The following is a 12,820-nucleotide window of genomic DNA, read 5'->3' as shown; positions in this document are numbered from 1 at the left end:
AATAGAGGTATCTTTGTCATGGTCCTATTTATCTGTTTCCTTTCATGAATCAACTCATTCATATTCTGGCACGAGTCACATGGTCTTAGACATATTTCCCTTTGGCCTCAGTTTACTTCTCTGTGAGAAAAGGATGTTAGTATTACTTCATATAGTTATGGAAATTAAACAATACATATAAAATGTTGAGATAAGTGCCTGACATATAGTAAACACTATATAAATACTACTCTTATTAATTCTCCAGGATTATTATTGCTCAAGATTTTCTCCTGAATTTCTTTAAAAAAATGTAGTATGCTTTGAAAAATGTTATTTAAAATGTAGTGTGTTTTGAACAGTCGCGCAGTAAATCTTTGAGATGATATGCAGGTATGGTATATTTGATGGAAGAGCAAACTTTTTTTTCCAGAAGCCATTAGTTGGTAACTGTTCTTTCCTTACTGATCTGAGTTCTCTGGTGTGTTGGGACTCTCTGTTTGAGGGTTTGCTCTCAAGGGATTCTTATAGGGCCACTATCCCTATCTAATTACAATGACTCTATAGAGTTCATATTTGATAGGGCAAATCTGCCATCATGGTCTCTAAAACTTCAGATTCTTTTGTTTCCATGTGCATTTTAGAAGCGACTGCCAATTTCCATAACACATCACACACCACGCACCATAAGGACACACATACACACACTCCTTGAGATTTTAGCCAGAACTACACCAACTCCATAGGTCAACTTGGGGAGAATTAATATTACTTTAAATAACATATCTGTCACCTTTTCATATGCATTCCTTCACTTACGTAAGCCTTTTTTTGTTTTTGTTGCCAGTCCTGGGGCTTGAACTCAGGGCCTGAACACTGTCCCTGGCTTCTTTTTGCACAAGGCTAGTACTCTGCCACTTGAGCCACAGCGCCACTTCCGGCTTTTTTTTAATATATATGTGGTGCTAAGGAATCGAACCCAGGGCTTCATGTATACAAGGCAAGCACTTTACCACTAGGCCATATTCCCAGCCCACATAAGCCTTTTTTTCAATAAGGCTAAATAATGTTTTCTTTAAAGGGCCTGAAAATTTATCCATAGGCATATTGTATTTTTCACTATTAAAAAATATTTCATTTATCTTTAGGATTCTTTTCATGCTTCTGGAATTCAGTGTACATTTAAATCAAAGCATGTATTTTCATAATATGTAGAAAAGTCATTATCTTTTCAAATACTAATTCTTTCAATAATCCACATATGCCTCAATGCAGATTTGGCTAATGGATTCTGTACATGATGTACTTAGGCTCGTGATGGGTAAATCTGTACTGAGAGTATACAGACTTCTTGCTATTATTCCCTAATCTATATACTGTAATGTTATATACATAGCATTTATATTGTACAAGGAATCATAAGCAATTTAAAAACAAATGAGTAGTTAGCCAGGCACTGTTGGCTCACATTTGTAATCCTCGCTACTCTGGAGGTTAAGATTTAACGATTGTGGTTTAAAGCTAGCCCCAGGCAGGATCTAAATTAACCAGTAAAAAGCAAAAGTGAAGGTGTGACTCAAGTGGCAGAGTACCAGTGTTGAGTGAAAAAGCTAAGGGAGACTGTCCTGGCTCTGAGTTCAAGCCCTAGTACTGACTCAAAAATGTGTATATGGGAAGATATGCAAATACTGTATGTCTCATATAAAGGACTTGAGCCCAAGAAGGCACAGAGAGAACTGTGGCAGTGAGTTTTACTTCCCATTTTATGCTTGTGTTATATATTTTCACAAGATCAAAACCACAATAATCACGGACAAGAGCTGAGCCCTAACAATAAACTTTTCTGAATTCTTCAATTATATTACTAACCCATTTAATTTTCACAAAGCCTTGAGAAGCAATAGTGCTAGTACTTTATAAATAAGGAAACTGAGGCACAGAGAGGTCAGGCCATTTTCCTATAGGTTCAACAAACTGAAATGGACCAGAATCCATTTCAGCCTTTAGAGCACACAGCCCCAACTGCTAGCAGAAGTTGCCAGTAAAATCATGTTATACAGTCCACCCAGAGTATATCAGACACAGCCATTCATAAAATACAATGTGCCCCAGAACCAGTTTAATAAATTACCTGATGATTAACATGTGTCAGATGTTCAATAGTCTTCTCTAATTCTGCTTTTCCAAAAACACTCATTTCCTGGACATTCTGAAAGAGAATATTTTATAGAAACGTGCTCATTTATAGCTGATAACAAAACAAAATCACCAACGTAATGAAAGTCTATAGTGATATGTTTTTTCAGAAACCATAGCACTGTTTTAGAAAGATCATTAACATTTTATAGAAACAGTGCTTTTGGATTTAAGAAAGCACAACATGTTATCATCTACATTCTCTACCTCCAGGTATGACTGTAAAAGACACTGAATGGTAGCTACACTTAGAAAGACTTACACAATTTAACCCATATTAAGCACAAGTATAAAAGAACAAAAAATTAGCAGAATAAGTAAGGAGTGTGCCCTATAAGAAATCTAAGAAAAACAAGGCACAAAAAGGCATTCATTTGCTATCTGCTATTTAAGATGAATTTAAAATGAATAAGGAGCTAGTGAAGGGATTAAGAGGAATGAATGAATCTTTCCATTGTTTACAGAGAAGACTAGAGGCAAGAAAAAGGCCAGTAAGCTTGGAATTTTGAGAAAAGGGGGAGTAAGGAACAGCAAAAGTGAGTTTAGGGCAAAAGACACTAGATTTGGAAGTAGGTAAGGAGCAATCACTAAAGTCTTTGTAAACAGTTTACGGATTTTAATTAAATATAAAGTGACAGACATTTCTTTCTGAAAGACGATTCTGAGTGTAAATAGAGATCAAAATGAAGTCTAACAATGCAGGTGAAAGAGCAATGACAAGAATAAGATGGGAGCAGACACAAAAAAGTATCAAGTAGAAGAAAGTAACAGTATGCAGGAGCCAGGAGTCCTTGTGATTCACAGCTGTGTGAGGCTGGGCAAATTACTTAAAACTCACTGTAATTCAGAGACATCATCTGTAAGCAGCCCTGATCAGAAAAGTCTTTTATGATATCCAAGAGAACGTACATACAGAAGCACTTGGGACAGATCCTCCCCCATAGTTAAGACTTACTCCTGTTAATGGGAAAGAAGTAGCACTGATGGAATCCAATTAATAATTGGAAGACAGGAACTTGCAGGGACACGTTAGACCTAACACCTGGACTTGACAACTGGGTAAGGAGCAGAGTGGCTTTCTCATAAGTAAAAGCCTGTTGAAAACTCAGAAGAATTTTGGTAGTTTGAGTGTCACTCTAAGTTTTCAGTACTACTGCATTTAGAAAGACTATTTTTACATTTTCAGTCACTTTAATACACATGGAAAAGAAAAAGTGTGTAGCCTGAGCTAAAAGTTGCCGCATTACACATAAGTTTCATGTTTGATCATTTTAACACTGATTTTTATAATAAGAAAACACTTTTTGAAAGGTATTCATTTCCAATAGAAAACATTTGTAAACTGTATTATGGGGATAAAATTTGTAACATAAAGACTACCATTAACATGCCTATTTTCCCCCCTAAATTTAGCTGCTTCTTTCAAAGCATTAATTTCATAACATAAACTACAAGCAAAGAACAGATTTCACATTAATAATACTTATAATGTGCTGAACATTGTTAAGTGCTTTACATATATTAACATATTTATTTGGGAGATTTTAAAAGGAATTTAAAAATACTTCCCCTAGCTATGACTCTAAAACACAAGCAAGTAAGGAAACAGGATAGACTGGACTGTATACAAATTACAAACATCTGCATTTCAAAGATACCAGTAAGAAAGTAAAAGGAAGACCCACAGAAGCATCTGCAAGTCAGTACTGATAAGGGGCTGTTTCAAAACTATATGAAAACTCCTTCAGTCAATAATTGGGTAGGAAAACTACCCAATGCTAAAATGGCAAAAGATCTAAACAGATGTTCTTCCAAAAAAATAATTAATCAAATTAAATCAAACTGGCCAACAGGCACCTGACAAGATGCTTAACATCATTAAGTACTGGGGGAAGGCAAATCAAAACCACAATGAGAGTATAATAAAAATAGCAGGTAAAGGTAGTACTGAAGAGGATGCACAGAAGTTAGAACCTTTCTTCACAACAGTAGTAAGCAAACTCTGGAAAACAGCTTGGCCTTGGTGACTAGAGACTCAGCAGATGAACTAGAGAGCGACTTATGAGCAGCTATATGCCCAAGAGACACTAAAAACTTACAAACAAGTGTTCTAGCATTGTTTGTGAATGAACCTTAAAGTATATGCTAAAGAGATGCCAGACATGACATATTTAGACTGGGGATGTAGCTAGCCCAGTGGTAGATTGCTTCCTTATGTACAAAGGCCTACTACTCAATTCCTGGCGCTGCAACAAAACAAAAAAGCCCCACACATTTCAATGATTCGATTTATATGTAATGCTCAGAGTAGACAAATCCACAGAGACAAACAGTAGGTTACAGATTGCCTGTGTCTGAGGAAACCATGAGGAAACAGACTGCTAGTAAATGGATAGAAAGTTTCCTGTTGTGTCCAAAGTTGATTGTGGAAAAGATTGTACAAGACTATGAGTATAGTAAAAACCACTGAATTGTACTCTTTTAAAAATGGGTCAATTGTATGGCATCATTTCTTCTTTTTTTTAAATAAGAAGTGTTGTTCTTCACATGAAAAACTTCCCTTTGAGTTCAGGGGTCAACAAATGTTTTCTTTTCTTTTAAATATATATATACGTATATATATGTATATACGTATATATATATTTATAATTTTATTTACCAGTCCTAGGCCTGAGCTTCTTTTTTTTTTTTTTGCCAGTCCTGGGCCTTGGACTCAGGGGCCTGAGCACTCTCCCTGGCTTCTTTTTGCTCAAGGCTAGCACTCTGCCACTTGAGCCATAGCGCCACTTCTGGCCGTTTTCTATACACGTGGTGCTGGGGAATTGAACACAGGGCTTCATGTATACGAGGCAAACACTCTTGCCACTAGGCCATATTCCCAGCCCAACAAATGTTTTCTATAAAAAATCAGACAACAAACATTGTAAGGGAAATGTCTCTATTGCATTTCTCAATTGGCACAAAAGAAACTACAGGCAATATGTAACCAAATTCCAGTAACACGTTATCACAATGAAAGTCTTCGTGTGTGTGTGTGTGTGTGTGTGTGTGTGTGTGTGTGTGTGTGTGTGTGTGTGTGTGTGTTTAACAGTTTAGAAATGTAACAGCACTCTTACCTACAGGCTGGGCCTAATAAGGCCAGCTGGGTCTGCCAGCTTGTACCACTTGCCATATCATATAGATGTGCATCAGCAGCAGTGTACTAGTAAAATTCATATAGGAACCTTTTCTTTCAAATAAATTATCTTTTGAAAATATTACTTACTTTTAACTTTTCCCTTAAGGCTTCCTTTTCTGACATAACTCTTCTTAAATCAGACAACGCAAGTTCTTTTTCCTTTTCCATAAGACTAACAATATTACTTGGGACTGTGGTTTGAGAGGATCCTTGTCTTAATGTAGATAATTCTTCTTGAGCCTTAAAGAATTAAAAACCTAAATAAACACTTAGAATGTATCCACGATTTTGAAAAGGCACACTAAACACATGCTATTCCCACTGTCTTCCCAAATCCCAACGAAATTACAGTGAAAGGATTCAAATCAAATGATAAAACTAAAAAGGATATTTGAAAGACATAATAAGCACAAAATGCTGGATACTAGACAGCAGACAGACAAACAGAAATTAGCTAGGCAGATCTAAGGGAGCTGAAATTTGAGTACTGTAGAAAAAATCCAGAAGTGGATTAATTTGCATTGCCAAATCCTAAAATAAGCAAAAATGGCTCTTTTAATTTATGTGTTCACCTTTGTCAAAACAGCAAGGGACTAATTTTGATGACAGATATCATCAGGCTTTGCCCACTCAGCCCTTAAGACAAGTGAGGCATGGTAAATGGGCCAGATTATATTCATTCCTTCTGCAGGAGAACCTTTTCCATTAGACAGTACACCTTTAATAGCCAGTAGTCCAAGCAGCAAGTGAGCTACCCAAGTTTATTCTTGGCATTCAGACATGTGGCACATGTCTAAATCCCAGGATAAATTAGGCTGTGAGGCCTATTCAGGTAGTTTTGATCTGTCACATGCATAAGCTAGAAGAAAGATATGAAAAAGAAATATGTGCTTTGAGAACAGGATGAGAATATACTACTAATTAAAATCCTAATTATGAAGGAGTATCAAAGGTCCATATGTTAAAAGAACTTTGATGAATACATACTGGCTTCACCATGGTTAGCTGATTCTATAATTTAGAAACTAGTTGGCTTAATTATTATACATTTCTTACTTCATTATATAAGACACTCAGTTTATCTCTTTCTGCTGTCAATAATTTAACATTGGATTGTATATCTTCCATGTATTTTTCAAATCTTTCTAGCATACGCTGAAGTTCATCTCTTTCTTTTGTGATCAGATGAATTTCTGAATTGTAGCCATCCTGAAACATAATTAAAAGACAGAAGTTACCACTTGTTGTAATTATCACCACATGGTTATCATCAAGATGCTAGTGATGAGGATGACTGAGCAAGACTAATAATAGACAAAAGGCACAGAAGTTCTTTTAATGTAATTAAGGAAAACTTTTTTTTTTTTTTGCCAGTCCTGGGGCTTGGACTCAGAGTCTGAGCCCTGGCCTCTTTTTGCTCAAGGCTAGCCCTCTACCACTTGAGCCATAGCACCACCTCTGGCTTTTTCTATATATGTGGTGCTGAGGAATCAAACCCAGGGCTTCATGTACATGAGGCAAGCACTCTACCACTAGGCCATACTCCCAGCCCAAGGAAAATATTTTGAACAGAAAAATCTGTTAGAATTGATGATAACACTGGCAGTACTGAGGTAAATTCTCTGAGTACCCACGCTGTCAGCATCTGACCAGGTCCCATCAGACCCTTCCACAGTCCTGCTCCTGGAATGGTACAACCCCTCCAGAAATAGCAGTAATGCCCAGGAACTTGTAATACATAAATATATAGGGGCTCGTTCCAGTCTTAGAAACTTAGAGGGCAGGCTCCTCAACTTTGTTTTTCAAGACTTCAAAATGATTTTTTGAGGTGTGTGTGTGTGTGTGTGTGTGTGTGTGTGTGTGTGTGTGTGTGTGTGTGTGTTGGCCAATTCTGGGGCTTGAACTCAGGGCCCAGACACTGTCCCTGTTTTTCAAGACTTCAAAATGATTTTTTGAGGTGTGTGTGTGTGTGTGTGTGTGTGTGTGTGTGTGTGTGTGTGTGTGTGTGTTGGCCAATTCTGGGGCTTGAACTCAGGGCCCAGACACTGTCCCTGAGCTGCTCAAGGCTAGCACTCTACCATTTGAGCCACAGCGTCACTTCTGGCTTTTTCTGTTTATGTGGTACTAAGGAATGGAACCCAGGGGTTCATGCATGCTAGGCAAGCTCTCAACTAATAAGCCATATTCCCAGCCCAAGTCATGGCAATTTTAAAGCACTATTACTTTAAATCCTCTCCAGGAAAGGGAGCAGGTGTACTTGTTCACCCAGAGCAAGTAACTAACTGTGTCACACATTTCTCAGGGTTTGCTATGATCAATTTTCCAACCAGGCCTAACCCACAACGATCTTCAAATGACACCTACAGGTCTACAATTGCAATCAGATTAACATAAATACTTCTAACAAGTAGTATAAGCTAATCAGTGAATCAATGCACAACTTTAGCATACACTGTTTTCAACATTTCTAAACAAGAATACGCCTACTATTCCAGTTCAATTCAAAAGATCCAGTGTCTTCAGTGTTAACCATGCAAAATAAAGATGGCACATTTATAGTATTTTATTGTTAAAAGTACTAAATGTATGCATCTTAAGTTCAGATTATCTGATAATTCAATACACTACAGCATCTTGGGACTGTATTATTCAAGGCTTGAAAGTATAAAACGAGATCTATACCCCAATTTTATCTAAATTTTAAAAATTTACAGAAAGAAAGTGGTCTCAACAGATTCTAGAAAAGGAGACTTAATGAATAAAGATTCAAGTCTACTTACATTACTGTTTAGGTCTTAGTTAAATGTCACTTTCCACAATAAATTCTTCTAGATTCTCCATTTACAGATCTTTTGTAGACTAATTTAGTGTTCTGAATCTTTCCTGTATACTTTACTCTTCATTAGCATTATAAATGAGATTAAATTAGGGGTTGCAGAAATAGCTCAGTGGTAGTGTGTGCAAAAACAAACGTGAGTTTGTTTTTAATGTATATCCACTAAAATTTAAGTTCCAAGAGGTACATAGTAGATACCCAGGCTTATTCACTACATATTCAGTGCCCAACATGGCACCTAGGAAAGCATACATTCCTGAACATTTACTGATTGAAATCTTCTCTAACTAGATCTTGTATGATGATGTTTATGTTTTGATACATAATACTTAACTCCTTTTCATCACTCCTTACTCCTTACACAATGCTGAAAGTTACAAGATCAGGAATTGTCTTATTCTGTTTTCTATGCCTCATTATTCCCACTTCACCCATTACTTTGATTTATATGGGGGGCTCTAAAATACTCTGAACAGTCTGATTTCTGAATTCTAGCAAATGAGTGGTTTGTGCCACACATTTCAAGAAAATAAGCAAATTGAAGGGGCAAAAGGTATCTAATTCTACTAGTACCTTATCATTATCTCTCCCACTTGTCTTTTTTTTTTTTTGGCCAGCCCTGGGGTTTGGACTCAGGGCCTGAGCACTGTCCCTGGCTTCATTTTGCTCAAGGCTAGCACTCTACCTCTTGAGCCATAGCACCATTTCCGGCTTTTTTCTGTATATGTGATGCTGTGAAAGCAAACCCAAGGCTTCATGTGTGCTAGGGAAGCACTCTTCCACTAGATCACATTTCCAGTCCTCCCTCTTGTCTTTTAATTATGAATCTATACAAAGCAACTGAATCAAGTATTTAGGCTAAAAGCTCTGAAACCAAACATGAGAGTGTTCACTGGTAATACCAGCACATGAAACACTAAGACAGGAAGATCATGGGTTTGAGGACAACCTGAGCTACATAGTGAGACCTCCAGTTAGGATTACAGGTGTGAGCCACCACACCCAGCTTTCTTTCATCTTTCTGTTTATTTGTTTGTTTGTCTGGAGACAGGGTCTTGTTATATTGCTCAGTCTTTAAAGTTTTAAAGTTTTCATCCTTCTGTCTTAGCTTCCCAAGTAGCTGAAACTAGTCTAGGATTACCATCATGTCAAGCTTTCAAAGTGAACACCTATAACCAGTCAACCTGCAAATGTGGATAGAATGGACACATGTATTCAGCATCCACTTCCAATTTCTAGCCATTTCCCATAGCAAGGAAGAAGATGCTCAATCAGCAAAATGTGATGTTCCATCCTGACTGGTCCAACCAAAGAAAAGAAGCCATGTTGCCTGTGTGGACAAAGCGACTCTGCTACCAGGAGGAAGAGAGGTGATTCAGGAAATAAATCATTAGAGAAGGGAAGTGTCCAGCAGCACAGTGCCTAGACTCTAGTTTCTAAGCCCGAAGCTTCTGGACTTCTTTCTATGACACAGCTAGTCTACCTTTCCTTAATTCAGCAATCAGCATTTCTACCTTGCCAGGGGGTCATTTTCCTACTTAATCCAGGAATCAGCATTTCTACCTTGGGTGAGGGTGGGGGTCGTTTCCCTACTAACACCAGTGCCTACAGAATAGGTTGCAGCAGGGCTGGGAATATGGCCTAGTGGTAAAGTGCTCATCTCGTATACATGAAGCCCTGGGTTCGATTCCTTTGCACCACATATATAGAAAAAGCCAGAAGTGGTGCTATGGCTCAAGTCGCCTAGTGCTAGCCTTGAGCAAGAAGAAGCCAGGGACAGTGCTCAGGCCCTGAGTTCAAGCCCCAGGACTGGCAACAAAAACCCACAGAATAGGTTGCAGCAGAAAACAAAGATCAAAATAATGACTTCCAAAAGCAAATGTGAATAAAGTTACATATAAAATATTAATAAAGCAGAAGTTTCATAACCGTATTCTCTGCCTTACTGATTATAGTCTTTTAAAGAGGGATTACCTTTTCTAATGTTTTAAATGCTGGAATTTTTTCATGGGCACAATAATTTATAGAGCAAGATCTTCGCTGTATTATATGTTGGAGACGTTCTAGTTCTTTTTTATAATAATCTCGCTCTTCTTCTATACCTTTCAGAAATGTATCTAAACGAGAGGGTGACTTGTCTCGACGTTTTATTCCATGTTCGAGCCTCATCCTCTCAACTTCCAGAGTAAGTTCTCTTTCTGCAAATTAAAGTGGTTAAATCTTAAAACAATGTCGCATATGTAATATAAACATCAATTACTTTTTAGAATGAAAGCAATAAGAAATCATGAATTCTTTTGTATATCACTTACAAGTATCAAAGAGGTAAATATTAAGAGAAGAAAAGGGAAAAAGTGAAACATTAAAAGTTTAAATAAGAATCCATTGAGGGCTGGGGATATGGCCTAGTGGCAAGAGTGCTTGCCTCGTATACATGAGGCCCTGGGTTCAATTCCCCAGCACCACATATACAGAAAATGGCCAGAAGTGGCGCTGTGGCTCAAGTGGCAGAGTGCTAGCCTTGAGCAAAAAGGAAGCCAGGGACAGTGCTCAGGCCCTGAGTCCAAGGCCCAGGACTGGCCAAAAAAAAAAAAAAAAAAAAAAAAAGAATCCATTGAGTCAAGTCTCCCTGTTTTTGTCTTATCACAGTGTATTATCTAGTACCTTCAAAAATGAAGCAATACATTTCTACATGGTAATTTCTAGAGATCTGAAAATGCATTGAAACACAAATACATCTACAAACAATCAGAACATGAGCAAATTTAACACTAAGGTTGGATTTCATGCATATACAAAGAGATGGAAACAAGTCTTTCTCAGCTAAGTACAATGATCAGTTTTTTGTTTTTTGAGACAGAGTCCCACTATGTGGCTTACCTGACTTCTGGGCTGAGGCAATCCTCCTGCCTCAGAGTTTAAAGTGGCTGGGACTTCAGCCCCACACCATTGTGCCCTGCTCACAGTTACTACTTTTACCACAGAAATTAACTTTTCAAAAATCAAAGTACCTGAAGACTAGCAATTTCTTATAGTTTGACCTAATTTAACTAATACTCTTTAAAACTGTGAGGCACTGAATATTTTCATGATATATTCTGATTTGCTCCCATTTCTTCTTCCATTCATTCAGTGGATACATTGTAAGCATTTACTATATGCAATGGGAAAATTCATGAATTGACAAATTCATCCCAAGAAATAGTGAAGGAATGATACTTGGTTTTCATTCTATTATCAGTCTGTCTCAAAAACAACAGACAGGGGCTGGGAATGTGGCCTAGTGGTAGAGTGCTTGCCTCGCATACATGAAGCCCTGGGTTCAATTCCTCAGCACCACACTCAGCACCACACTCAGAAGTGGTGCTGTGGCTCAAGTGGTAGAGTGCTAGCCTTGAGAAAAAGGAAGCCAGGGACCGTGCTCAGGCCCTGCGTCCAAGCCCCAAGACTGGCAAAAAAAAAACCCACAGAAAAACCAGATGCTGCAAAATGTTCAAGCAGGGTCTCCTGGACTAACCAGTTAAGCATATTCGAATTCTTAAGGTTTTAGAGGTGAGGGGTTTCTCCCTATCTACGATGCCCAGTGTGGGTTCTAATTCATGGCAAGCACTCTGCAAACATTAAATGAATGATCTACAAAGAAAAATAATAAATTGGCAGGTTGGAACAAAACCCCTTTGTACAATAACTTAAATAATAAAAAATAAGAAACAATACATTAAGAGCAAATCTCAATACTTTTCAAGTTTCTAACTTTGTCTATCTTACCTGTAACTGTAAAACTTTCCAACTTTTTGTGAAGTCTTTGCTTTTCTTGTTCAAGCTGATAAACAACAGTTTCCAGGTCTGATTTCAGAAGCAGTTCATCACTCAGTCTCTCCTTTTCTTCATGGCATAAGCTTAATTCCTGTGAGTTTTTGAATACTGTAAATAAGACTTCTAATAACTTTGTAAAACATTACAGCACTTAAAAGTTTAAATGGATATTTGTAAGCACATTTGGAAAACTGCAATTCACATACATATATGGGTAAACAAACTTTTAATTACTCAAATAAACAGTTTCAACTAAAGTCAATTATCAATGGTAGCTCAAAGCAGCACCAGAGAACCCAAAGATCAATAATGCTTCTTTGTGGATGGTGAAATTATTACATTATATTTTCTTCCAATTTATGTGGCATAATTTTCTACTTGTTTCAAATTATAAAAGCTTATGTTTAAAAGTTGGGTAGTAGTAAATATCCAGTAACTTAGTGACTGGCATGTCCACCTTGGTTAAGTACTTAATAAATATTAACTATTAGTACCATCATTAATTGTACTAATACACACAATAAAGCACTAGTGGAAGTACGAGAAAGATCAGAAATTAGTAACAGATATTAATGTCAGCCCACACTGCTGAAACTTGGTCACAGGCTTGAGCAGCATGAGTCATTCAACATTTACAGGATACATACAAATAGTGAGCACCATGCTGAAAGAAGTCTAGTACACGAGCCACTTGGATCATCTATATAGAATAGTTACAATAGAGCATCTACAGAATCTAAAAGTACGTGCTGGTTGTCAGGGAGTAGGTGCTAATGGGTAAACAATTTATTGATATGAGGGACAAAAATGCTCTA

At 37.4% G+C, this 12,820-nt stretch overlaps 1 protein-coding gene across 2 annotated transcripts in view; it reads right to left on the bottom strand.

Annotated features, from left to right (window-relative positions):
• Cep135 (centrosomal protein 135) overlaps positions 1 to 12,820 on the bottom strand; it is a 58,704-nt gene that overhangs the window by 27,465 nt on the left and 18,419 nt on the right. For both annotated transcript variants that reach the window (XM_048364374.1, XM_048364375.1), the window contains exons 10-14: positions 11,958 to 12,096; positions 10,164 to 10,387; positions 6,410 to 6,562; positions 5,441 to 5,593; positions 2,111 to 2,188 (exon numbers count right to left, since the gene is read on the bottom strand). In XM_048364374.1, coding sequence (XP_048220331.1) covers positions 2,111 to 2,188; positions 5,441 to 5,593; positions 6,410 to 6,562; positions 10,164 to 10,387; positions 11,958 to 12,096 — 747 coding nt within the window. The remainder of the gene's footprint in view (positions 1 to 2,110; positions 2,189 to 5,440; positions 5,594 to 6,409; positions 6,563 to 10,163; positions 10,388 to 11,957; positions 12,097 to 12,820) is intronic.

Source organism: Perognathus longimembris, chromosome 16 (assembly GCF_023159225.1).
Source record: "Perognathus longimembris pacificus isolate PPM17 chromosome 16, ASM2315922v1, whole genome shotgun sequence".
In the NCBI taxonomy this organism is placed as follows: Eukaryota; Metazoa; Chordata; class Mammalia; order Rodentia; family Heteromyidae; genus Perognathus; species Perognathus longimembris.
This window is presented reverse-complemented; position numbering and strand designations above follow the sequence as displayed.